The sequence below is a fragment of the Malaclemys terrapin genome, chromosome 3 (genome assembly GCF_027887155.1).
Source record: "Malaclemys terrapin pileata isolate rMalTer1 chromosome 3, rMalTer1.hap1, whole genome shotgun sequence".
Taxonomy (NCBI): Eukaryota; Metazoa; Chordata; order Testudines; family Emydidae; genus Malaclemys; species Malaclemys terrapin.
The window spans coordinates 85,009,036-85,034,034 of NC_071507.1; the positions used below are offsets into that span (position 1 = coordinate 85,009,036).

Here is a 24,999-nt window from a genome sequence, read left to right on the forward strand (position 1 = left end):
GAAGAAAGAACAATCACTCTAAAGAAACTATGGTTCTTCGAGATGTTGTAGTCACTGTGGATCTCACAAACACCCCTCTATCGTCACTTTCAGAGTCCTCAACTAACACAGGCTTCGAATGGCAAGAGAACTGAGAGATTGGGACCATTCTCTCCTTTATGTCCTCTCACAAGAGCATGAGAAGGCACAGGGGTGCATGCACAGGCCAAACAGACACTGCTGTTCAACAATTTCCAGTCTCACACACATGAGACTCATGGAGCCCTACAGAGGGAGTCACACTGACCACAGGATCTCGGATAACCACTAGGGTAAGTAATTGCTCTTTCTATTGTATTACAAAGATGAAGCGAATAAAATCAATATTGTTCTGATTTTTGTAACCTAAATGTTGCTTAACTACTGAGGTGATATGTGTTGAAGCAAACTTATTGGCTATTACTGGCCCTAATCCAACATCTATTGAAATCAGTGGGAATCTTTTCCAATGGCAGTTGAATCAGACCCTTTTTTAACAATTAAATCCATTAAATATTATATTCAGTAGCTATGTTAAAAAGAAAGTTAAGGTTGCAAAGTCAAGCACTCAGAAGTTAGGACAGGCCAGAATTAGCATTGCCAATCCAATCTCAATTTGTCTCCTTGGCTTTAATGAGACATAGGCTCCAAAGCACCTAAAACCACTTTTGAAAATGGGATTTACACTCCTAAGTCACTTAGGCGCTCTTGAAAATTTTACCCACAGTCTTTAATTACATGATCACATACTATTTTTTCCACAGGATCCTGGCCTCATTCGGTGCATGGGATGGTCAGTGCTCACTGTGGGGGTAATCATTCAATATTCTTTTTAGACTTAACCACATACCATTCAAACTCTGCACTGAATACAGAATTATTAATTTCCTCATGGGCATTTCCCTGGTGTTCTCATAGTAATGTCTGAGTGCACTTCACAAACAACTAGTGAATTATCTTTACAGCACTTCTCTGAGGTGAGCAGTGGCATTAGACCCAATTTATAGTTGAGGAACTGAGGCACAGAGAGATTAAAACCAAAAGTGTCGACTGATTTTCGGTGCCCAATTTAACACACCTAAGACCTGTTTTTTTTTTTTTTCCCCAGAAAACTTAGCATTTTTATGGCACTTTATATGTTCAAAGCACAGCCCCCATTGACTTCAGTTGCAGCTGTGAACTATCAGCACTTCTGCAAATCTGGCCAAAGTGTCTCAAGTTGGGCAACCATAAAGTAAGGAACACACAGGTAGTGACCACCTGTGAGAAATTTGGGTTTAAGTGACTTGCCCAGCATCACATAAGCATTCTGTGGCACAGTCAGGGATAGACTCCAGTTCTTCTAAGCACATTTGCTGGTCCTGATACTCTTCTGATGCTGGGTTTATATTAGTGTAACTCTGTTTTTTTTTTTTCTGTGGAGTTTCTACTTAACTATACTGGTGTCAGTGAAATCAGAAGCAGACCTGCCATATATGTTTAGTAGGCAATCAGGACTGTACCTTGAACTTGGATGATGATTGAAAATTCCTAATAAGAAAACCATGGAACAAGGTTTGTCGCTGGCCAAGTTTTTGTATTTACTGATTTCTGGCAGCAGCCTGTTCTATGTTCAGAATACCCGGGGGGAACAAATCAAAACTATAAACACACCTACTGGGTCAGCTTTCCCATGTACATGGCTGATAGCCCTGCATGTAATATGCAAGCAATATTTGTTTTTAATACCTAGTCATGAGCCAATGTTAAGCAAGCTGTAGAATGCAGTTCTTGATCAGTGCACTTTGGCAAACACTAATAATGTCTTGTGTGCATCGAAAGCAGATGTCACATTTTACAAAAGCTTGAGTTGACAAGACCTTTTACAAAACTGCTTGTTAGGAAGTACAAGTATTGCAAATAAAAGGCTTAGTACGCTGAGGTGCTGAGCACCCACAGCAAGGTACTCAGTGTCCTCAGCTCTCACTAATGTCAGTAGGAACTGAGATGCTCAACACATCTGGAGATGTTCAGCATCTCACAGGAAATGGCTCCAAAATTGCAATGCAGAATCTTCATCTCCAGGTGTTACTTTCCCCCGTGGGAGAATGAAAGATGCTATTAATAAAAACAAATCAACCAATCACGTGGCACACTCAGTCAAATCTGATAGTTGTTTAATTATTACTGAACACCTGCTGATTTTCCTCAAGCCAGTAAACTAAACGTGCTGAAAGGAATAAACAAGAAAGATATTAAATAAGGACATAGAGGAAAAGCAATGAAAGAATTAGACATGTGCTGCCAAACCCCACAGAGTTTTGCTAAATAATCAATAGAATACATAAGAAAGTTGTTAGTGAAGAAAAAGTATCTATGACATTGGTGTATTTGGTGCCAATACAAATGAGAACCAGCTTTGAGGTACCCAAAATCAGCTGACTTTGTGTAAATTTGAGCCTAAACTATGTGCACCAGAGTTTCCCTATCTGTAAACTGGAGTTCATAAAACTTAACTCTCACAAAGTGGCTACAAATGCATATCTGTAAGTGCTAGGTAGCAGTAATACCATTGCCCCCATGTCAGGAAGCCCTTTGGACTCCTAGTTCTGCCTAGTTTTATTCTATTCCCTCCATTCTATACAGCAGGGGTAGGCAACCTATGGCATGCGTGCCGAAGGCAGCATGCGAGCTGATTTTCAGTGGCACTCACACTGCCCGGGTCCTGGCCACCGGTCCAGGGGGCTCTGCATTTTAATTTAATTTTAAATGAAGCTTCTTAAATGTTTTAAAAACCTTATTTACTTTACATACAACAATAGTTTAGTCATATATTCTAGACTTATAGAAAGAGACCTTCTAAAAACGTTAAAATGTATTACTGGCACGCAAAACCTTAAATTAGAGTGAATAAATGAAGACTTGGCACACCACTTCTGAAAGGTTGCCGACCCCTGCTATACAGGCTTTTAGACCACACTCCTCATTGTAGTATCTGAGTGCCTTTCAGTAGTGCATTAAGCAATGTGCTAACATCTGGCACGTTGCTGGTTGATATGGGGTCTATTTCACTTCACTAAAAAGGATAATTGTGACTAGATGCTTAACACAATTAATATTAACAACAAAGAGGAAGGAATACAAGCCAGAATAGGGACAGAACGGGTTAAAGAACATTTAGGTACATTAGCTATATTCAAGTTGGTAGGGCCTGATGAAATTCCCCCTAGGGTACTTAAGGAACTAGTTGAGGCAATATCAAAACAATTATCTTTGTGAGTTCATGTAGAACGGGTGAGGTCCAACAGGACTGGAGAAGTGCAAACAGAGTTTCTATCTTTAAAAAAGGGAACAAAGAGGACCTGGGAAATTATAGAGCAGTCAGCTTAACTTCAATACCTGGAAAGATACTGGAACATATTAAACGATCAGTTTGTAAGCACCTAGAGGATAATAGGGTGATAAGTAATAGCCAGCATGGATTTGTCAAGAACAAATGCCAAACCAACCTAATTTCCTTCTTTGACAAGGTTACAGGCCTAGTGGATAGGAGGGAAACTATAAAGATGATATATCTTGATTTTTAGTAAGGCTTTTGACACAGTCAGGGCCAGCTCCACGCACCAGCTAAGGAAGCAGGTGCTTGGGGCAGCCAATACAAAGGCGCGGCACTCCGTCCACTATTGGGGCGGCACGTCTGGGTCTTCGGCGGGAATTCAGTGGCAGGTCCCTCTGTCCCTCTCTTCCTCTTTGAGCTGCTGCCGAAGGAAAAGAAAGGGAGTGAAGGACCCGCCGCCAAACTGCTGCCAAAGAATGGAGCGGTGCGATTGAGCTGCCCTCGAAGTGCCGCCAATCGCCTTTTTTTTTTTTTTTTCCCTCCGGTTGGGGTGGCAGAAAACCTGGAGCCATCTCTGGACACAGTTCCACACGACAGTCTCATAAGCAAACTAGGGAAATGTAGCCTACGTAAAATTGCCATAAAGTGGGTGCACAACTGGTTGAAAAAACATGCTCAACAAGTAGTCATTGATGGTTTACTGTCAAACTGGGACAACATATCTAGTGGGATCCCACGGGGTTCAGTCGTTGGTCCAGTACTGTTTAGTATTTTCATTAATGACTTGGATAATGGTGTGGAGAGTATGCCTACAGTATTTGAGGTGATACAAAGCTGAGAGGCTTGGGAGCACTTTGGAGGACAGAATTCAAAATGACCTTGACAAATTAGAGAATTGGTCTGAAATCAGCAAGATGAAATTCAATAAAGACAAGTGCGAAGTACTATACTTAGGAAAATCATGTGAACAACTACAAAATGGGGAATAACTGACCAGGCTGTAGTAATGTTGAAGAGGAGCTGGGGGTTATAGTGGATCACAAATGTAATGAGAGACAACAGTGTGATGCTGCTGTGAAAAAGGCTATTATTCTGGGGTGTATTAACAGGATTGTTGTATGTAAGACACGGGAGGTAATTGTTGTACTCTACTCAGCACTGGTGAGGCCTCAGCTGGAGTACTGTGCCTAGTTTTGGGTGCCACACTTTAAGAAAGATATGGACAAAATGGAGAAAGTCCAGAGCAGAGCAACAAAAATGATCAGATGTTTTGAAAACCTGACCTATAAAGAAAAGCTGCAAAAACTAGGCATGTTTATGAGAAAAGAAGATTTGGGGAGGGATCTGATAAGTCTTCAGATACGTTAAGGTCTGTTATAAAAAAGATGGTGATCAATTGTTCTCCATTTCCACGGAAGGTAGGAAAAGAAGTAATGGGCTTAATCTACAGCAAGGGAGATTTAGGTTAGATATTGGGAAAAGCTTTCTAACTATAAGGATAATTAAGTGCTGGAATAGGTTACCAAGGGAGACTGTGGAATCCCCTTCTGTGACACAATTCAGCCAGGATTTATATACAGTTTGCTGGTTGAATGAGAGTCAGACTTCCAGCAATGGTAAAATAGTTTCAAGTGATTCTCGAGTAAAGAGGCTGGGAACTGTTAAAGAAGGGCTATAGTTTTATTGTTGTTGGTTTTGGGTAAGGGACATAGAGCAAAGGACGGTGTAAAGAGGAGTAAGCTGTAGAGAAGGCAGGAAGAGCAAAGGAACAGATGCTGAACTCACCAAGAAGCAGTTAGAAGAGCTGTGTGCAGTGAGCTCTGTCAGCGGCTGATCAGAAAAAATTGGAGCCGGTGTACATGCCGCACTCATATGCCATGAGGCAAGATGGGGCACTGCTCCAGACTGGGGAAGGGGTCCCTTTTTCTCCTACAGGGCATGCAAGAGATCAAGCAGATGGTTCCACAGATGATCCAGCAGTGGCAAGAGTATTAGAGCTGTGGAGGCTGGAGTGCAGAAGGCTGCTAGTGGAGGACAGACAAACAGAGTTGGAGGCCAGGTGTCAGAGTACGGAGACAGAGCTGGAGCAACAGAAGCTTGCTGACCAGGACAATTGCAAGCAGCTCTAACAGAAGAGGAGTGGCAAGTTATGCCCATGGGACCCAGGAGATGGACATAATGGGGTGTGCCTGATAGAAGCTAGCAGATGTGGATATGATGAATCCCACTACCCCGCCTGTAGCCTGAGTCATTATGAACACTAAAGTTATTCCAGGATTCTGACTGTGGAAATGCAGGGAAGTGTGTGTTCTTGGTGTGTTGTTTTCTGTAATTAGGTAACAGGATTGAGGCCGAGGGCTCAGGTACAAGTGTACTATAGCCAGACACAGGGGTCGAGGGAGTAAACCCTCAATGGGGAAACTGAGTCAGTGTTTGGTAGGTCTGGAGCAAAGCTGAAAGGGGCTAGGGTCCAGGATCTGCTAGGAGGGATGGACCCTGGCACAACTAGGTCAATAGTTGTGGGCCTGTACTCTGCTGAGAGCAGTCAGCCTCTGGGAAAGCTGTGGGCCAGCACTCTGCTGGGAGCAGGGCTGGCTCAGGATGGAAAGAGATCTGGTTTCACACCTTGGGTTGACAGAGCTCTCTACTGGCCTGGGTGACCCAGATGGGTGTGAAGCAAGCACTGGGGTAGTATGGATTTTAAGAAAGGTAAAAGGTGCCCCTTAGTTTATGGACTCAGGAGAACTTTGAACAGATGCCTGTAGCCAGTAGCTAATCTGACTGGTGGTTCACTACTGTGTGTCAGCAACTCTTGTCAGGCCTGACATATTCACTACATCTAACACACTGTTGTCATGGTACATGCCATGGTACACTGGAAAACTTCACACTTCCAGCAATGGTAAAATAGTTTCAAGAGATTCTTGAGTAAAGAGGCTGGGAAATGTTAAAGAAAGGCTATAGTTTTATTGTTTTCTGTTTGTTTCGGGTAAGAGACATGGAAGGTGTAAAGAGAAATAAGCAATAGAGAAGATCATTAATACTCTTACATATGTAGGTTTGGGTTGTGTACAAAGAGTGATGGACATGTGCTAGAAATATGTTTGTCTGCATAAGCCCAATCTGTTGTAGACAAAGGAAGATGTGTTTGTCTGACCAGCCTGGTCATCAGGCCGAGACAATGAAGGTGCATTTACATAAAATATAAACAAAGCTATCAACCTGGACAGTGGGGTCGGTAGCTTCTTGTGGGGATCTGAACCTCAAATGGTAAGTATCAACTAATTGTATACAATATTACTGTATTATAAAGTGTATTGAGTAACGTCTTTTGTGAAAGTCAGTGACATGCTGGTGATTAATATCGTTGTGAAATGTACATATTAACACTATATGAGGAATTATGGATATTCAGTGATATTATGCTTTAAATTCTGTGACCAAACACAGGGGAAAACGGGTTTCTCCCCAGACTGGAGGGAAGGTAGCATTTTGGAATCAAAACAATGAAAGCCTCATTTACATACAAATCAGCACAAGGATGGGATGTCCACAGGAAGGAAAGAACAGCATGAGGTCATCCTGCCTCTTAAAACAGAGTTAATGAACTCTGAGTGATATAAGGGGAAACAGAGAGCCATTTTGGCATCTGTCACCTAGGAAAACAAGGGACTCCAGCATGTTGTATGTTTGTGGAAGGTCCTGACTGAGAGAAACTCAGCCATGGCTGGAAAAAAGAAAAATCAGTAAGAAATCCATCCTGAACAAAGAGAGTAGTTGGTAAGTTAGGTCTTAGCCATTAGAAAGCGTATTTTCACTTGTATTTTCTTGTAACCATTTTTGTTCTTATCCCTTGCACATAAATTCACTTAAAACCGAATTCTTTTTGTTATTAAACTTCTCTCTTTTAAACTAAACCAACCCAGTGCTGTGTTTGAATTGAAGTGATTGTTAGCTCCAGTTAAAGTAATAAGCTGTGCTTTTGTCCCTTCAGAGGAATGATGAACCTTATTACTTCTCTAAGTGTTCCAGGAGAGGGCTGGACAATCCAGGGCAAGGGAAAATTCAGGACTGGGAGTGTGTTGGGGTCACTCTGCAAGTAGTAACTAAGGCTGGTGGAGACCAGTGTCTGGCTGTTGTGTTGTAGGAAGGCTGCTAGGGTCAGAGTGCTTCACAGCACAGATATTCAGGGTTTCTGGACTGTGAGCCACAGCAGCTGAGCATTTAAGGCATCCAGGGTTACAGGGCAGGCAGTGTCACAACCTCTCATTGCTCTGGATTGAACCCCAAAGTATTACATTGGCAGTTTTTAAGAACAGGTTAGAGAAAACACATGTCAGGGATGGTCTAGACCAGCAGTTTTCAAACTTTCTGAGCTGAAAGCCTCCCTTTGAGTTACAAGTTTTGGTGGCACCTCCCCAATTCAGACAAAAATAGACAGAAAAGGAGGGTCAAGGGGTGGAAGTGGTGCTCCCTCCCTGAACCCTGCTGTGTAAGTCTGCCCCAAGCCACCTGCCATCACTGCCCCCCCCCAAAAAAAAACATTCCTCTGCGCCCTTCTAGGGGGACATGCCCCCCCAGTTTAAAAACCTCTGGTGTAGGCATACTTGGTCCTACCTCAGTGTGGGAGGATGGATTATATGACCTCTTGAGGTCTCTTCCAGCTCTACATTTCTATGATTCTATTTCCTTATCTAATATGAAGCATGAAAGACTGGCCAGGCAGACCTGACACAAGCCTACAATCAAAACTCGCATGTTCAAGGGTTTTTCTTTCCTGGCTGTGATGTTTGCATTAACAAAATGTCCTTGTATATATTTGTGATGGCTTAAACAATTTCTGACATTTCTAAATTTTTTCAAGGGGAAGGGAGGGATATGTTGGTGATGGTTTTAAAGAATACAGCGTGTTCCTCCTGGCTTGGCTTTATTTTGACTCTTTCTTCTTGTTGTCTTGGCAGGTGCTGGCCTCGATGGAGTTGAAGAAATTAAACGGCACCTGTTCTTTGTTACTATAGACTGGAATGTAAGTAGAGCAATATTGTTGCTAATTGTAGTCTGGGATTAGGTAGATTTAGCAAAGGCCAGCTGGAAACTGAGTCTGTCATATAAAAACAAAACAAAACAAAAAAGCTTACTGGAGTGAGCTCTACCATAGAAAGCCCATGAATTAAAGCCTTTTGATTCGCATCCACGTTTCTGCTTTTACCCTAAAGAAAATAAAGGTCCATTCAGCATCCTCAGCTTTTTCAAATTTTTTGTTTGTTTTACCTAATCAGCTAGCTCATTATGATGTAATTTGGATCACTTTCCAGAGGTTCAAAGAATAATTACCACATTACACTCTGAAGAATTTAACGTACTGATCCCAGGAGTTGGATTAGAATGTAATGGAGCAGCTCTAAATGAAGGAGTGCCTGTGACATTTCATACTGAGTGTAAAACAAAGCTTAAGGCTTTGGTTTGGAAAAAGACACAACAGGGGAAAGCTATCTGCTCCTCTGGATTCTTCCACTGTTGTGCTCTTATTTTCTCTATAAAAGTATTAGGCCCTTGTGTCGGGCCTGACTGAGTTGTGCTATACCTTTGGGGCTCTATGCTACCTTTGTGCTCTCCAAAGCCAGGATTTGCCCCCAGAGTAATTTAGAGCAGTCTCACAACTGTTCTATCTTATGGCCCCCAGCAAAGGGAACACTGCAGTAGATCAGAGCACAACAGCGCTCCAGTCATGTCCCTACCCCTCCAGCGCACCCCCTATGCCAATGGGGCTGGCAGGGTGTTTTCCAGAGCTGCTGTTGGCTGTACATCAGCTGGGGATACCCTATGCTGTCAGAATCATAAATCACCCAGTTAAAGTAGCTTTGTGGCTTCTTTGCACCACAGGGGTGGCACAAAGTGGCCATAATGTGAACCAGAATCAGTCCCTTACTTATTGGGTGCTTTAGACAAGCATAAAGTGGACAGATTTTAAAGACCAATGATTCTAATAATAGAATATACAGTTTAATAATCCAGAGCTAACAAGAGCAACTCTTTTTATGGATGCTAGTTGTTTTTATTTAGGTGACTGACTAGTTTAGCTTCAGCACTTGAAATGAGAACAGCAAACATTTTAATAAATATAACAGTCCGGATAAGAAGTGTTTGAATGATGCATGGGATTGTAACCAATCATTTGCCTTTTTGCAGTCCATTTTATCTTATAATGAAATTAGCAGCAGAGCTCAGCTAAGCATTTGATTCAGACCTCACAGCGATTCAAAATAAACCTCAGCACAAGTTTCAAAATAAACCTCAGCACAAGTTTCAACTTATGAACCAGCACTAGCGTTAATACAAATTTTGTCCAAATCTACAAAGTTTGAGTTAAAGCTGGATGCACAAACTCTTTTTTGCTCTCTGCGTATCTGCCAGCATTCTGAGGCTTCTGCCTGCTAGAGCCTTTAAAACTCTCTAATCTAATTTTATCTGATGTAATTGGTTCCACAGAAATACCATAAATCACCCTAATATTAGAATTATATTCAGTGGGGTATGTCACATGGCCATGACTCCCACTTCTGGTTTTGGTGAACCTGTACGAATGCACCTAAACCAATCAAATCCATAGCGTATGGCTTCACAAAGGAGCTAATACTTGGGGGAAACTGCATTTGAACCCAATTCATTTTCAAACTACAGGCACTGAGCGCCCATGAAAGATCATTTTAATATTGTAAAAAATCATGCACCTGCTTTGAAGTGAACTTTGAAGAGCTGGCTCGGCTCTTGTTAATACCTCAGGAGCCAGTAAAATGAAAGAAAAGTAGAGTTTTAGGTTTTCATCTGCTGCCCAGCTGACTTGCATCCCATTTTCTTAAGCACTAGTTTCATGGATTCTCTTTTCCTTTTTTATGTAGCACTTTCCATTTCAAAGTATTTTTCGAACATGAAGGATTAGGTTGTGTCTGGCCTTGCGAGAGAGAGTTCACAAAAGGCCATTCCTTACTGTATCCAGGTTTCTGCTTTTACACTAAAGAAAAATCAGTATGATTTGAGCCAGCATGAGCCTTGAGATGAAACTAGGCCTTTATGTTTTATTATAATGATACAGCCAGCTGTTAGCAAGCCCTTCATGGATGGAAACAGAGAGGGGTTGGGGAACAGGAATGGATTTAGCACAGATGTTTCGTACTGATCACTATTTTTTTGCAGAAAAAGTCCCTGATACATTCATTTTGTTCTTCAACCAAATATATGGTACTCTTGGCTTATCATTGTTGATGTTTGCTGACTGCCCGCAAGCTGAAGCAAAGACTTCAGTACTGATATATTTTACTGCAAGAATATTTGAAGTCCTCAGTGGGGAAGGGACAAGGTGTCTCAGAAATTGCCTATCCCCTTTAACCCACTATGGCAGCTGTGATTGACAGGGACACTTCAGCTGACAGTCCAGAAACATTCAGGGACCATAGGGAAAGCTTTTTCCATCAGAAGCCCTCAGGATGAAACAGCCTTATCACCAAAGACCAGAATGAATCTGAGTCTTCTCAGGCTGAGCACAAGACTGATGTTTTTTGAAGCAGGCTTTTCCCCAGTACTGAAGTAGCATGGTGACCGGGCAAGCAACCACCACACGTAATCCCATTTGAAAAAGAGGCTCAAAATAGAAAGGAGAACTAGATCCTTCTCTCAGATATGTATATGGTGCCCAGATACCATGGTGATGGGTGCTTTAGAAATGCAGATAGACAAATGAATAGTTTAGATCTTCATTTTACAACACTGTCTATTGAAGTCATTCACTTGGCTTTTGTTAGCAGTGGTTATTTCCTCAAGGACTGGAATAAACTTCTTCACATTGGGGTAGTTGTGGCATGGTATACTGGCATAAACCGCCCCAATTCCATGTGAGGAAGCATCACATACTAACTTGTTGGGCAAGGATGGATTAAAGCATGTAAGCACACTGTCTGAGGTGACCTGTTGTTTTGCTTCTAGAAAAGCTTTTTGACACTCACATGACAAAACCCGCTTTTGACCAGACTGCAGTAAACAATTCAGCAGATGCAATAGAGTTGCTATGTTTGGTACAAATAGGTTATAGTAGTTGATGAATCCCAGAAATGATCTAAACTGTGACACATCCTTTGGCGGGGGAGCTTCCAGGACTGTTCCTTCTTCTGAGATTTATGTAGGGCTTGTACATCAATAACATGCCCACAATAACCTATCATGTCCTTGAAAAATTAACACATTATGCAATTAGCTCATAACCTGTATTCTTCCAGATGTTTTAATACCCTTTTCAGGGTTTCCAGATGTTGTTCATCACTTCCACCAGTCACAATAATGTCATCCAGATAATATTGTGTACTCAGAATACCTTGCAAAACTTGGTCCATTGCCATATAGTAGGAGCTGAAGCAATATCAAACACTAGTCTGTTGAATTGGTACTGATCCATTTGTGTGTTGATTGTGAGGTATGCCTTAGATTCTCCCTCAACTTCCATCCGTAGGTAGGCCTGTGACAAATCAATTTTGCTGAATCGTTGTCCCCCTGCCAGTGGTGCAAAAATATCTTCAATTCAAGGCAGAGGGTATTTTTCAACGGTCAGTCCAGGGTTTATGGTGACCTTAAAAGCTCCACACACACTTACTGCACCACACTTTTTTACAGTTGGAACAGTAGCAGTTTCCCACTCAATCCTGGCCAGTTTTGAAAGGATGCCCTCACTTTCCAGATGTTCCAGTTAAGCATCTAACTTCGAGAAGATACTGTAAGGGACAGGTCAAGCTCTGTGAAACTTGGGCTGAGCCTTCTCATCTAGGATTGTTTTAGCCTTCATGTGTTTTAGAGTTCCTGGGCCCTCCTTGACTACTTCCGATGCCTGACTTAGTATCCCTCCAGCTGTTGTTCAACTGTTTTAGTGGAGTCTGCTGAGAGTGACTGCAGCATTTTTATAGATACCTAATCCAGTGGGACCCTTATGTAACCATTCATGGCCCCGCAGGGCTGGCCCTCCTTTCTCAATTACATATAAGTCTAATAAACACTACTTATTGTTCTACTCCACATTTATTTGCATTACTCCAATTGGCACTGTTTTTTTTCTCCCGTATAAATTCTTAGTAACATCAGTGTCTCCTTCAGTTTGGTATTTTAAAAAGTTTTGTCATATTCCAAACATGAGATAATAGAAACTGCAGAGCCTGTGTCCAATTCCATTTTAAGCATTTTGCCCACCACCGTGGTGCCCACCAAATTATGGACTGGTCATTTTTGCTCATGCTATATATATATATGCAGGCTGGCTACTCCACGCTCACAGTCTGTCACTACTGCCTCTATCTACATAGTGTACATTGATATTCATTTTTCTTTACTGATTTGGTCTCTTCCTTATTTTTCTTAGTGCAAGAAACTGCTTGGAGGTTACCCTTTTTATTACAGCTTCTGCAATATGCATCTTTAAACTCTTTTCCACACCAATAACGTGTCTGTCTGCTGAGCGGACCGGCTCTGTGTCTGGAGTAAGGCCCTCAGCAGCACCTGTTCAGTACTCCTCATAGCCTAACAAGCCAGCCACGTTGCCTGATGGACCACCCTGCCTGATTGGCTGAGAAAGCCAGCCAGGCGGTTCTTAAACCTTACAGCAGCAGTAGCTTGCTGGCTGCTAAACTCACATGCCCACGTACTATCTGCCTTCCTGTGCTCATTTCTAAGTCCTGCTCTGCTCCTCCACAGCTCCAGCCCAGACATGGTCCTGCACCCAGCTTTGTTCCCATCCTGTCCCAGCTTCGCTCCTGCCTCAGAACCAACCCTGCTCCTGTCTTTCCTAACTCCTGGTAATCCAGCTCCAACCATCCACTTTGACTCTGACTCCGCTTCAACCCTTGACTCTGGCATTCATACTCTGACCACTAGCCTGACTCCTGTTCTGGCCGCTAGGCCTGGCTGCCTAGGACCCGGTCCCCTGACATTCTTGTCCTGGTTACAGATAGTGTAAGCATTCGTATTTCTGTTTTAGTGCCAGTATGCAATTCTATTTCATCCCTTTCTGCAATTTCCATTGCTACTCCAATTTCTACTGTGCGTTTAAAGGTATGAGCTTCTTCTGGGTGCTTTCATTCAGCAGTCCCTATATAAATCTGTCTCTTAGGGCCTCACTAAGCCCATTCTTAAAAGCACAGTGTTCTGATAATCTTTTTAACTCTGTTGCAAAGGAGGAAATAGATTCACTTTCAAGCCGATTCTGCTTATGAAACCTGAACCTTTCTGCTGTAAGCAGGGTCTTGGGTGACAATCTTGAACAATTTGCACCCTTTAAAGGTTTTGCTGGCTGGCTTCTCTGGGACAATCAGACTACATAATAAACTGTAGGTTTTTCCTCTGATCACAATCAGTAATGCTGCTGCATGTTTTGCTCGGGGATTCTCATTTATTTCAAAATATTCCTCCAGCCTCTCTAGATATGTGGGCCAGTCCTCCACAGCATCGTCAAAGGCCTCCATTTTTCCAATACCGCTTGCCATTTCACCTCGCTGCTGTTACGTTAGCTGCTGTTAGCTCTTAGGGACTGTAAACAAGGTCACAGATTGTCTTGCTGTTTGGATGGATAGAAGGTTCTTGACACCCCACCCTCGTCACCCATTGTTGTGTATTGTGGACGTAGCACAAATCCCTGATTATAAACCCAGACACATCCATACAGGTGGAGCCAGGATGGCTGACTCTGTACTGCATAGAGATAGAAGAAAAACAGAGTAACCACTATATAACAGTAAATTCAACATCAGCAGCTGCTTAAAAAATAACTGCAAATTCACACGAAGAGATTCAACCCTCCATTCAATACATTCAAATACATCACAAGCACCTTGGCAACTGAGCTAGGCAGAGTGAGGTCAGCTGCTTCCCTATTACTGTCCAAGGAGAGCTGAAGCACCAGCAGCCCATCCTCATAGAAGGAGCAGTACAGGAGAGCTGAATGCACAAGGAAGGCCAAGAGGAACAGTGTTCTCTGTATCTATCTTCAGCTCAGGGGTGGAAAGAGGAGGGTAGGCTGGGCTTTGCACGTTCTGATATTTGCCAAGCTCTGCCTCGGAACCCACACTGCAATTCGGTGCATTCTCCCATTCCTAGTTCTGAGGCTGAGTCCATTTGATGCCATATTTCAGCCTAGGCTGCATTTTCATGGCTGAGTTATCAGGGCCGCCCGGGCGGGGGCAAGTGGGGCAATTTGCCCCAGGCCCCACAGGCCCCACAAGAATATAGTATTCTATAGTATTGCAACTTTTCTTTATGGAAGGGGCCCCCGAAATTGCTTTGCCCCAGGCCCCCTGAATCCTCTGGGCAGCCCTGTGCATTATATACCCTTCTGAAGACAGACCCTTAACCGTAGTTGGGCAAGTGGGAACCAGTACAATAATTTGAGAACTGAGCTGTGAAGGCCTGATTCTCCACTGAACTTGAGTTCTGCTGAGATGCAGTGGAGAAGGGGGGCTCTTGGGGAGCTGGTCACTGCTCTGCTCCAGTGTAAAGTGAAGCTGCGGAGAGGCAGATTTAACATATACCACTGAGGTATAGTCCTTCAGGGACCTTATGCCAGTGGAGAATCGGATGTAATGGAACCTAGATCTGCCATGCCTCCTCACCCAGACACCCACCCTCCCTCCACTTTCAGCAAGAGGGAGGGCTCTGGTGCTGGAGGAAGCAGAGCAGCCTTCATCAGCTTTATGCCAACAGAGATTCCCCCTACACAAGGGCAATTCTCTAGTGCAAATCCCCAGCCACTTTAGGTGCACTCTGCTTTGTGTAAACAACACATAGTGAACTTGACAGACTGAAAAATCTGGTCCATAGTGTTTATCCCAAAGCCAAAATTGTAGCACTGGCCAATCTTTGTAAAAGCCTCCATACTACTGTTACTGTCAGTGCAATAACAGGGTCCTAAATCTGCACTTCCAGGGTGACATAGACAAAGGTGTCTCTTCTGCAAATATCAGAGGGGTAGCCATGTTAGTCTGAATCTGTAAAAAGCAACAGAGGGTCCTGTGGCCCCTTTAGTCTTAAAGGTGCCACAGGACCCTCTGTTGCTTTCTTCTGCAAATCTCCATCTCAGTGCTACGAAACATCCATCAGGCCACTGCAGCACAAATTTGGTAGATTCTCCTTTAAATAAATTGACATTCTTTCAGAGTAAAGGTCTGGGCTGAGATTTTAAGGGAGTTTGAGGGAGTTAGGTGCCCAACTCTCACAGCAATTCATGTGCCTACAATCTCTACGTTTAGGGCCCATTTGTTCCCCAAGACAAATAGACAACACTCCCATTGACTTCAGCTGATTTAAAAGCAGCAGTGTGTCTGAGGGCAGAATTTGGGTCCCAAATGCTTTTTCTTATTATTTTTCCCTTGCAGATTGTGCTTATAGAAGCTTTGGCTTTTCACTGGGTCTATGAAATCCCTTTGTACAACCCTCAGTCAGAAGAGATGGGCATGAATATCTGTTTTTTTCATCAGATCTAGGGGGAAAAGGCTGAGTTAGGACTCTATTCATCACAGATAGGATTGATGTATAAAGTAGGAGTGAATTTCATTCCTTTCATCAGATCTGGCTGATAGGGTGGGAGTTCTTTTTCTTCCCCACTCCCTCTGTTTTCTTTACCAGAACACACATTCATCATAAAGGTCAAACTAAATTCACAATATAAATTAATTATAGATGTTATCAACAGCAAAAGCTGATCCAGGGTTGTGAATTCTGGTGCCCTTTCTGTCATTTGCCATTAGTGTTGTTAAGGGCTAACATTTTAAAAGATAGCTTAGTATTTTGTCTGTTTATTAGATTTTTCTGTGACAGGTGTATGTATCAAGGAAGTTTATTCCCTGTCCTGCAAGTGCGTCACTGCAGAGAGCAGCTTCTTTCTATTTCTGGAAGGTGTCTAAGGAATAACTCAATTCTTCATCAAAGACACTTGGCTCAGTGCAGAAAATTACTAAATAGTTCTCAATTAAATTAAATCATTTTCTTTTTCTTGATATCTGCCAGATGCGTGCATAGGGCACTTACATCTGTATCTCTTTCATGTATCCATTGAAAATGAATTATGATAAGTAAAGTGTTCATGAATAATGAGAGACAGATGTGAGTCCCAAACACTTTATTGCCAGCTCATTACATGCATCACAGAGAAAGAAATATCCAGTGACCACCCAAGTTTGCAACAGGGACTGAGGGCAAAGATAATAACAAAGCATAATAGCAACACTTATTAAGTAGAGGTGGTACTAAAATCAGAATTTCCAGCCTGTGGAAATTCTGATAATTCTAAACATGACAATAACGGGACAAAAAATTTAACTATCAACAATTTTGGCAGAATGGAAAGTTCTGAAAATTTTCAATTCAAAACATTTTGTTTCTATATTTCCATTAGAAACTAAAACTAAATGATTTGACATCTTCAGATCAAAATGTTTCATTTCAACTTGGTTCAGCCTTAACCAGAGATGCCTCAGTGACTCATGGGAGCTGAATTTATGTGTCTTATACCTCCATTTCCTGATGTGGGCCAGGCTCCCTGGTCATACTACATCACCCATGATGCACCATTGGTCACATGAGTTCCATGAGGCATGGTGTTGGTTTAACCAAAGGGGAGACCGTGGTGTGTCATAGAGGTGTAGTCTAGCCGTGGAACCCACCCCATAGAGAAGAATGGGGGTATGAGGCATCCAAAGTACAACTCCCATGAGGTGCTGTGGCAGCTGAAGCATACCCAAAGTAAAGTCATACTGACCGAAAACAACCTGAAAATGAAATATTTAGTTTAGATTTTCCTGATGGAAAATTGACACATTATTTTCAAAATAATTCCCGCCGAAAATTTTGATTTTGCAGAAACTGCATTTTCTGTCAAAAAAATATTTCGACAGAAAATTCCTGACTAGCTCCAATATTAAGCTCTGTACAAAAAGCATCTCTATATAGCAGATATGTTCAGATGCAATAGAACCTCAATTACAGAATATAATTTTTTATCCTGTCAAACTAAGCAAATTCTTGACAGGTTTCCTAGCCTAGTGTCGGAAATATGAAATAGGTAATTGCAAAAAATGTCAGGGTTAATTCTCCAAACAAACTGGAGTTCTAGAAGCAAAGAGTCCTCAAACTGTCAGAGGTCTCTATATGCATTCTGGTGATTAGATGTGAATTAATCTGACTATAATAATTGTCAGAGCCTCAAAACGTTTGGGGATTTGATAAACATACAGAAGCTTGGATGCTTATCCAAACCTGTATGCCTGAGTATATCTCTCTTTTTTTTTTCTTTGAGTGCTAATCCCTATGTGTATTCCACTGTGGGTATGCATGTGTTCGATGCACCTGAGACTGGAGAATTCTTGTAAGTCTCTTGTTCCAGGACAGCACCTCTGCCCTCCTCGGGCTCCACACCAAGAGCATAAGGGGCAGGGCAGACCAACCACCTCTCCAGTTCTTTCTTACTGCTGCATGGCCTGGGTTGGAATCTCCAGTGTCCAGAGCTGATCGTTCTCTTCTCCTGTAAATATTCAAGTTATGCTGTTCTCGGGGATTTTTAATTGTTAGTTAGTGTTTTATAGCTCCCAAGTTACCCAGTGTTAGAATCCCCACCCTGGGAACTCTCCTAGTCACTTGGCGGGGTACTTAGATTTTGCTCAACATATCGGACTTCAAAAACTGTGTCTCCTGCCCCCACTCCTGTTCAGTTAGCAACAGCCACCAGGGTTCCCTCTGCTGCCTCAGAGATGCTCAAATCTCTGCTAAGTGCAGTACCTGCCACTCTTTTCCCAACCAAACGTGGCAAGCATGAGAACTTCAGCTTTGGAAGCACCTTACACATTGGCCAGGGTCAGCAAGAAGCACTCTCTTGAGTACTATGTCTGACTCCAGAGTGGAGACAGGAGTGGGAAAGACTTTTTGGTTGGGGCCTCCTTATGAGAATAAGGGGCACTCTCACAGATGTCAAAGCAGATCCACTTTTAGACCCTCAAAGAGGAGAGATCCCTCCCCAACCTTCTACAAGTCAGGTGAGCCTTTACGCTCAATTCAAAGCACCTGAGGCCCTCCTAAAACTTAATGGCCTCTTCAAAAGACTCATAGGAGCAAGATTTCTTCTGTATCAGCATCTGCATCAACTTGGACACTGACTGTGGTGCCACCTAAAATGAAGCACTGGGACAAGAAGGACAAGGAACCACCGGTACTGTCGAAAACTCCGCAGATGGAGACTCAATCACCAGTGGTACCATCATGGCCACATAAGGAACCGTCATCTATGCCTACTAAGGTGGCACAGAGTGACAAGACACAACCTCCAACGGTGCAGGTGATTTATACCACTATGGACTATATCTTTGACCTCCCAGATCTACAATTTCCCTTATTATCAGGACTGAATCTCATCAGAGAGATACAAATGCCTGTGGGAATCCAGGACTCTGGAAGAAGTCTATCCCCACCCAGTTCACTAGCCCTGGTTTCCTATCCACGGATCTGTTGGCACTGCCAGTGGACCCAGATCCAACCTTTGCATCTTTGGGAATATTGCTTGTTAGTCACTCACAGTGACATACACATAGCAACTAGCACTCAAAGAAGAAAGAGAAGTTACTTGCCTTGTTATAATTGGAATTCGCTAAGATACATGGTCCCCATCTGTGTTCCGCTACTAGCTCTCCTTCCCCTCTGCTTCAATCATGACTAGATTTGCAATAGAAAAGGAACAAGGGAGGCAGTCTACCCTGCCCCTTACACCCTCAGAGTGGCGTTTGAAGCGAGCAGGGGCACAGACATGGACTAACAGTTGCTAATTGAAAGAATTCTCCAGTCTCAGGCACATGGAGTGCATGCATAACCACCATGGAATACAGATAGGGACCACACATCTCAAAGAACTCCAGTTACAGCAAGGTAAATAACTTCCTTTTATTGTGACACATTGAAGTTGTTACATCACCCTGAATCCAAGGAAGACAATAAAATCTCTTTACACAGCTAGTAACTCTACATGGTTCTGTGTAATTCACCATGATTTCTAACATTAGTCAATTATATCTTTCTGTGACAGGCCAACATGAGAGTTCTTTTTTGAAGTTTTTTTATTTATTTGAGAGGAAAAAGAATAAACAGACAATAAAAGACTGAGACGCATGTAATGAAATCCTTTCTTTGGCTAAGGAAGCAAACTGAATTTTCCCGCCGCCTATATAGCATAAATAACACATGCCATATATTAGAGTAATTCATCCATTACAGAAACCATACATTAAGGAGAATCTTCCTGCATGTGAAGAGTGGGGAAAGCATGTGATCAGCTCCATTAAATCTTTTGAAAAATCAGCTAATTTATGAAGTTGTTTTATTTCTTAAGAGTTAGCTTAAAATATTCTTTCCAAACACTAATGAAGATGAACTCTCAGCTCTTATTGTGGCTTGAAGGTTAATACAAACATTATATTTGTGCTTAAACATATTAATTATTGAGGGTGTTTTGTTTTAATCAGATCAGCCCTTTGACGCCAGAAGATAGCAATGCTGATAGAAGAGGGAATATGGTCTAGTGATGAAAATAAAGGGCAAGGAGTCAAATCGAAGCTCTTTTCCCAGTACTGGCATAAAGCACACTATGTGGTCTTGTTCTTCTTTTGGCGAATACAGACTAACACGGCTGCTACTCTGAAATATGTGGTCTTGGTTAGCTCATAGAGGATCTGACCCAAAGCCCATTGAAATCAATAGGAGTCTTTCTATTTATGTCAGTGGGCTTTGGATCACACCCAAAAACTTTGTTCCTCAGTTTACTTATCTATCAAATTGATATAATTACCCATTGCATGGGAGTATTGTGAGGCTTAAGTCATTAATGTTTGGAAAACATCTATGAGATATTTGGGTGGAAAGTGGTATGGGGTGCAAAATACTATTATTACTGGTTACAAGTGTAGTCTTCCATATGTGCTCCCTCCCTCTCCAACACAAGCACACCTACACAGGAATTCTTATCTGTACATGCCGTCCCCCAATCCCTAGTATTATCCCTTGTTTCACCTGCAAGTGCCTTAACCAGACTCCTCCACCCATCTGCAGAATCCTCTTGCTATCTCTCTTTGGCAAGTTCTCATCTTCCCTGTGATTTTCCTAGCCAGTTCACATACCCTCTTTCTTTTCCAGTCATGACAAATGACAAGACACCAACTTGTCGTCTGTTTAGACTGTAAGCAGTTTGCGGCAGCAACTGTCTCTATTTTGTCTTGTATGGCATCACACACGTTGTTGGTTCTTACCAAATAATAAATACTAATAACAAAGTGTTATTTCCCTCAGGGCCACCTAATAAAGGCCACGAATGCTTGGTTCCTACTGTCATCTGCAAATTCATAGACGCATAGAATTTAAGGTCAGAAAGGACCATCATGATCACGACCTCCTGCACATTGCAAGCCATAGAACCTCACGCACCCACTCCTGTAATAGATCTTAACCTCAGGCTGAGTTACTGAAGTCTTCAAATCATGGTTTAAAGCAGGGGTAGACATCCTATGGCACACGTGCCAAAGGCGCACGCTGATTTTCAGTGGCACTCACACTGCCCGGGTCCTGGCCACCGGTCCAGGGGCTCTGCATTTTAATTTAATTTTAAATGAAGCTTCTTAAACATTTTAAAAACCTTATTTACTTTACGTACAACAATAGTTTATATATTCTAGACTTATAGAAAGAGACCTTCTAAAAAGTTTAAAATGTATTACTGGCACGCAAAACCTTAAATTAGGGTGAATAAATGAAGACTCGGCACACCACTTCTGATAGGTTGCCAACCCCTGGTTTAAAGACGTCAAGTTACAGAGAATCCACCATTTACTCTAGTTTAAACCAGCAAGTGACCAATGCCCCATGCTGCAGAGGAAGGCGAAAACCCCAGGGGAAAATTCCTTCCTGATCCCAAATATGGCAATCTGTTAAACCATGAGCATGTGGGCAAGATCCACCAGGCAGATACCTGGGAAAGAATTCTCTGTAATAACTCAGAGCTCTCCCCATCTAATGTCCCATCACCAGCCACTTGAAACTGTCTGCAAACCTACACACTGCCTCCCCAGAAAACCCTCTGGCACAGCCTGGAAAAGCAGCCAATTCCCAGGTGCACACCTAGCTTGAAATTTTGTGCCCTTCTGTAGCTAAAGGGTGCATTTTGTATAGACCCTGGGTCATAATAATTAAAAATGGCAAAGACTTAGTAGGACATAGATATAATCAGCAGAAGCAGCTGCTGCATCCTCAAGTATATCACTCCCTGCCAGTGTGGCACATAGTTCTCCTGACAGAGGACATGCTAAAGAAGTGTGTGATCCTGCACTTGGACCTGACTGCTGCTATGGGATGTTATATCATTGATTGTTCTCTATCATTGTTCTCGTAGAAACTATATAGAAAAGAAATCAAGCCACCTTTTAAACCAGCGGTGGGACGGCCAGAAGACACGTTTCATTTTGACCCGGAGTTCACATCACGGACCCCTACAGGTTAGCATCAATCATGAGATGGAACAGAAGTGATGGATATTTTCAGTTAATAGCTCCACCCCCACTGAAGTCAATAGGCCTGATCATTTGTGGAATCAGTGGGCCTTGTCGGGTCAAGCCAGCAGGAAGCTGTGAGTGCTCAGCATTTCTCAGGAACAAGCCCATAGTTACTTCTCCAACTTGTCATTGGGTATGTCATCCAGAAAGGAAAGGTGCCTGATATTACCGAAACTAAAGAAAAATTGCAGTTTTTATTATTTGATTTTTTTATTTTTATTTTTTTGGTTAGGTTAAATAATTGTAACTGTTTTAAATGACAACAATTTCAAAGGATTTGGCCACTGTGCAAGTTAGTATGTAACTGTGTTACACTTCTGTCTGATTTAATTGTGAAATGCCCTAGAACACTCTGACCAGTGGAACTTGATGAATGGTAACCCTGATGGAGAGGCAAATTCTCTGCTGGCAAAACTCCAGTGAAGCCAGTGGATTTATGCCTGCAGAGAATTCGGCTCATAACATCCAGCTGGTTAATGACCAATAAATGCTCCAGATGGGACTGTTGTTCCTATTTTTATTCATAATTTCCACTTCAGACTAGCGATAACATATGCCAGGCAGTTGTTACCCTTGTGGGTCAGTCTTTTGAACAGACAACAGTGGTACCAGTAACCTCCTAAGCACCAATCCCAGCTGCAACACTGACTCTCTGTGACCCTGGACAAATCATTTAACCACTCTGCCACAGTTTCCCCATCTGCAAAATGGACACAATAATACTTAACTATGTGCCCCACCAGTGCAAAGAGTTACTTTTTATTGTTTGTAAAGCCCTTTGAAGATGGTAAGTGCTATAGATAATGTTAAGTATTAGAATAAAATTGCAGCCTCTGGCTTCAAGCTTCAACCCCAAGCTTGTCTCAGAATTATAAGAAACAAGTGAATCAGTTCTGTTAAGAATAAAACCACTAGAGATGGATCATGGCACTTGGACCCAAAGCTGAACTTTCCCATAGTTTTGGTTCAGGCTGATTGTGGTTTTGCCTAAGGCCTCGCTCTTAAAAATAATTCAGACCTTCACCCAAAGCTTGACTCAAACTTTTCACGGTGTGAAAAATGCTTGTAACACTTTATTTTGATCACCCCTTTACACTTCCTAATTTTTTGCTATGGTCAGGCTCTTGAGGGCTGTTGCAGGCACAGGGAGAGATGCGTCCCCTGTAGGGTACCAGACATTTTTACACCACTATTTGTACATTTAATTCAGATCTCTATGGAACCTGGAGGCACATCTGTGAAATGCTGGAAACTTCACAAGCTAGTCTGTTCTTGTGAGATTTGTGGTCTGGCAATTAGTTTGAAGAAGGTGAGAGACACATTTGGACATCTAAATGCTTTTGGGGTTCACACTTTGCCAGTTTTATTGGCATGAAAACCACGGTCTGCCCGAGTGTGCTGATGAACAGAATTACATAGTTAATACTACATATGTTTCTTTTCACAGGTATTTTCTGATCATTAACTGTCAGATTCAGTTTGATATTTTGTGCAAAACAGACTTACATGAGGACTCTTTTTTAAATTATTTGGCCTGAGCCCCATTTGCATTAAGACCCTCTTCCACTGCCAGGGCACAAGTGATTACAGCACAGGAAGGCATACCAATGCTGGCTTTAATCTATCTAGCACAGGTAACAATAGTAGTGAAGTCATGGCAGGACAGACTTCAGCATGGGCCAGCTGCACCGGTACAGTCCCGCCAGGGAACCTGGGTACATACTCCGGTTGCTAGCCCACGCTGAAACCTGTGCCGCTACATCTTCACTATTCTTGTTACCTTCGGTAGCTAGATTAAAGCTAGTGTACATATGCCTACACACGCTACAGTCACACCTTCATTTGCAGAGATTCATTTAGATGTCTAAATAAGAATCAGGCCCAATAATTTTAAAATGGGTGTAAATGTGATCTGTTGCCACTTTAAGACCCCCCCCCCCTTACACTTCCAGAGCAGGGTAAAGGGGCTGCCATATAAATAAAAATCAGGCCCATCTACAGTAGTCCTTGTCCCAGCACCATATCTTTCCTAACAAATAGTTTTCCATTGAAATTATTTATTTTGTTAAGAAAAAGAAAAGGAAACAGTGAACAATCCCATGGTTCCCGTACATCCTATGGGTCTGTTGAAACTGTAAACCAATTAAGCTTCTCCGTTGTGGTTTATTATGTTTATTATGAAGCTTCTGTGTTGTGGGTCATTATGTCACCCTTTTACTGTAATGTAATTTTTGCCTTCTATTCACAATTAATCATAATAACTGTATCTTAATTTAATGATTGATTATGTTCTAGCATAAGTGGAATTATATTACAGAAGCCTAGTGTTTGATTCATAGATTCATAGATTATAGGACTGGAAGGGACCTCGAGAGGTCATCGAGTCCAGTCCCCTGCCCGCATGGCAGGACCAAATACTGTCTAGACCATCCCTGATAGACATTTATCTAACCTACTCTTAAATATCTCCAGAGACGGAGATTCCACAACCTCCCTAGGCAATTTGTTCCAGTGTTTAACCACCCTGACAGTTAGGAACTTTTTCCTAATGTCCAACCTAGACCTCCCTTGCTGCAGTTTAAACCCATTGTTTCTGGTTCTATCCTTAGAGGCTAAGGTGAACAAGTTCTCTCCCTCCTCCTTATGACACCCTTTTAGATACCTGAAAACTGCTATCATGTCCCCTCTCAGTCTTCTCTTTTCCAAACTAAACAAACCCAGTTCTTTCAGCCTTCCTTCATAGGTCATGTTCTCAAGACCTTTAATCATTCTTGTTGCTCTTCTTTGGACCCTTTCCAATTTCTCCACATCTTTTTTAAAATGCGGCGCCCAGAACTGGACACAATACTCCAGCTGAGGCCTAACCAGAGCAGAGTAGAGCGGAAGAATGACTTCTCGTGTCTTGCTCACAACACACCTGTTAATGCATCCCAGAATCATGTTTGCTTTTTTTGCAACAGCATCACACTGTTGACTCATATTTAGCTTGTGGTCCACTATAACCCCTAGATCCCTTTCTGCCGTACTCCTTCCTAGACAGTCTTTTCCCATTCTGTATGT

General features: G+C 42.3%; 1 protein-coding gene across 1 annotated transcript in view; it reads left to right on the top strand.

Annotated features, from left to right (window-relative positions):
• Window positions 1-24,999, top strand: part of RPS6KA2 (ribosomal protein S6 kinase A2) — a 248,283-nt gene that overhangs the window by 169,015 nt on the left and 54,269 nt on the right. Inside the window, exons 11-12 of the mRNA XM_054021757.1 lie at window positions 8,296-8,360; window positions 21,780-21,882. Coding sequence (XP_053877732.1) covers window positions 8,296-8,360; window positions 21,780-21,882 — 168 coding nt within the window. The remainder of the gene's footprint in view (window positions 1-8,295; window positions 8,361-21,779; window positions 21,883-24,999) is intronic.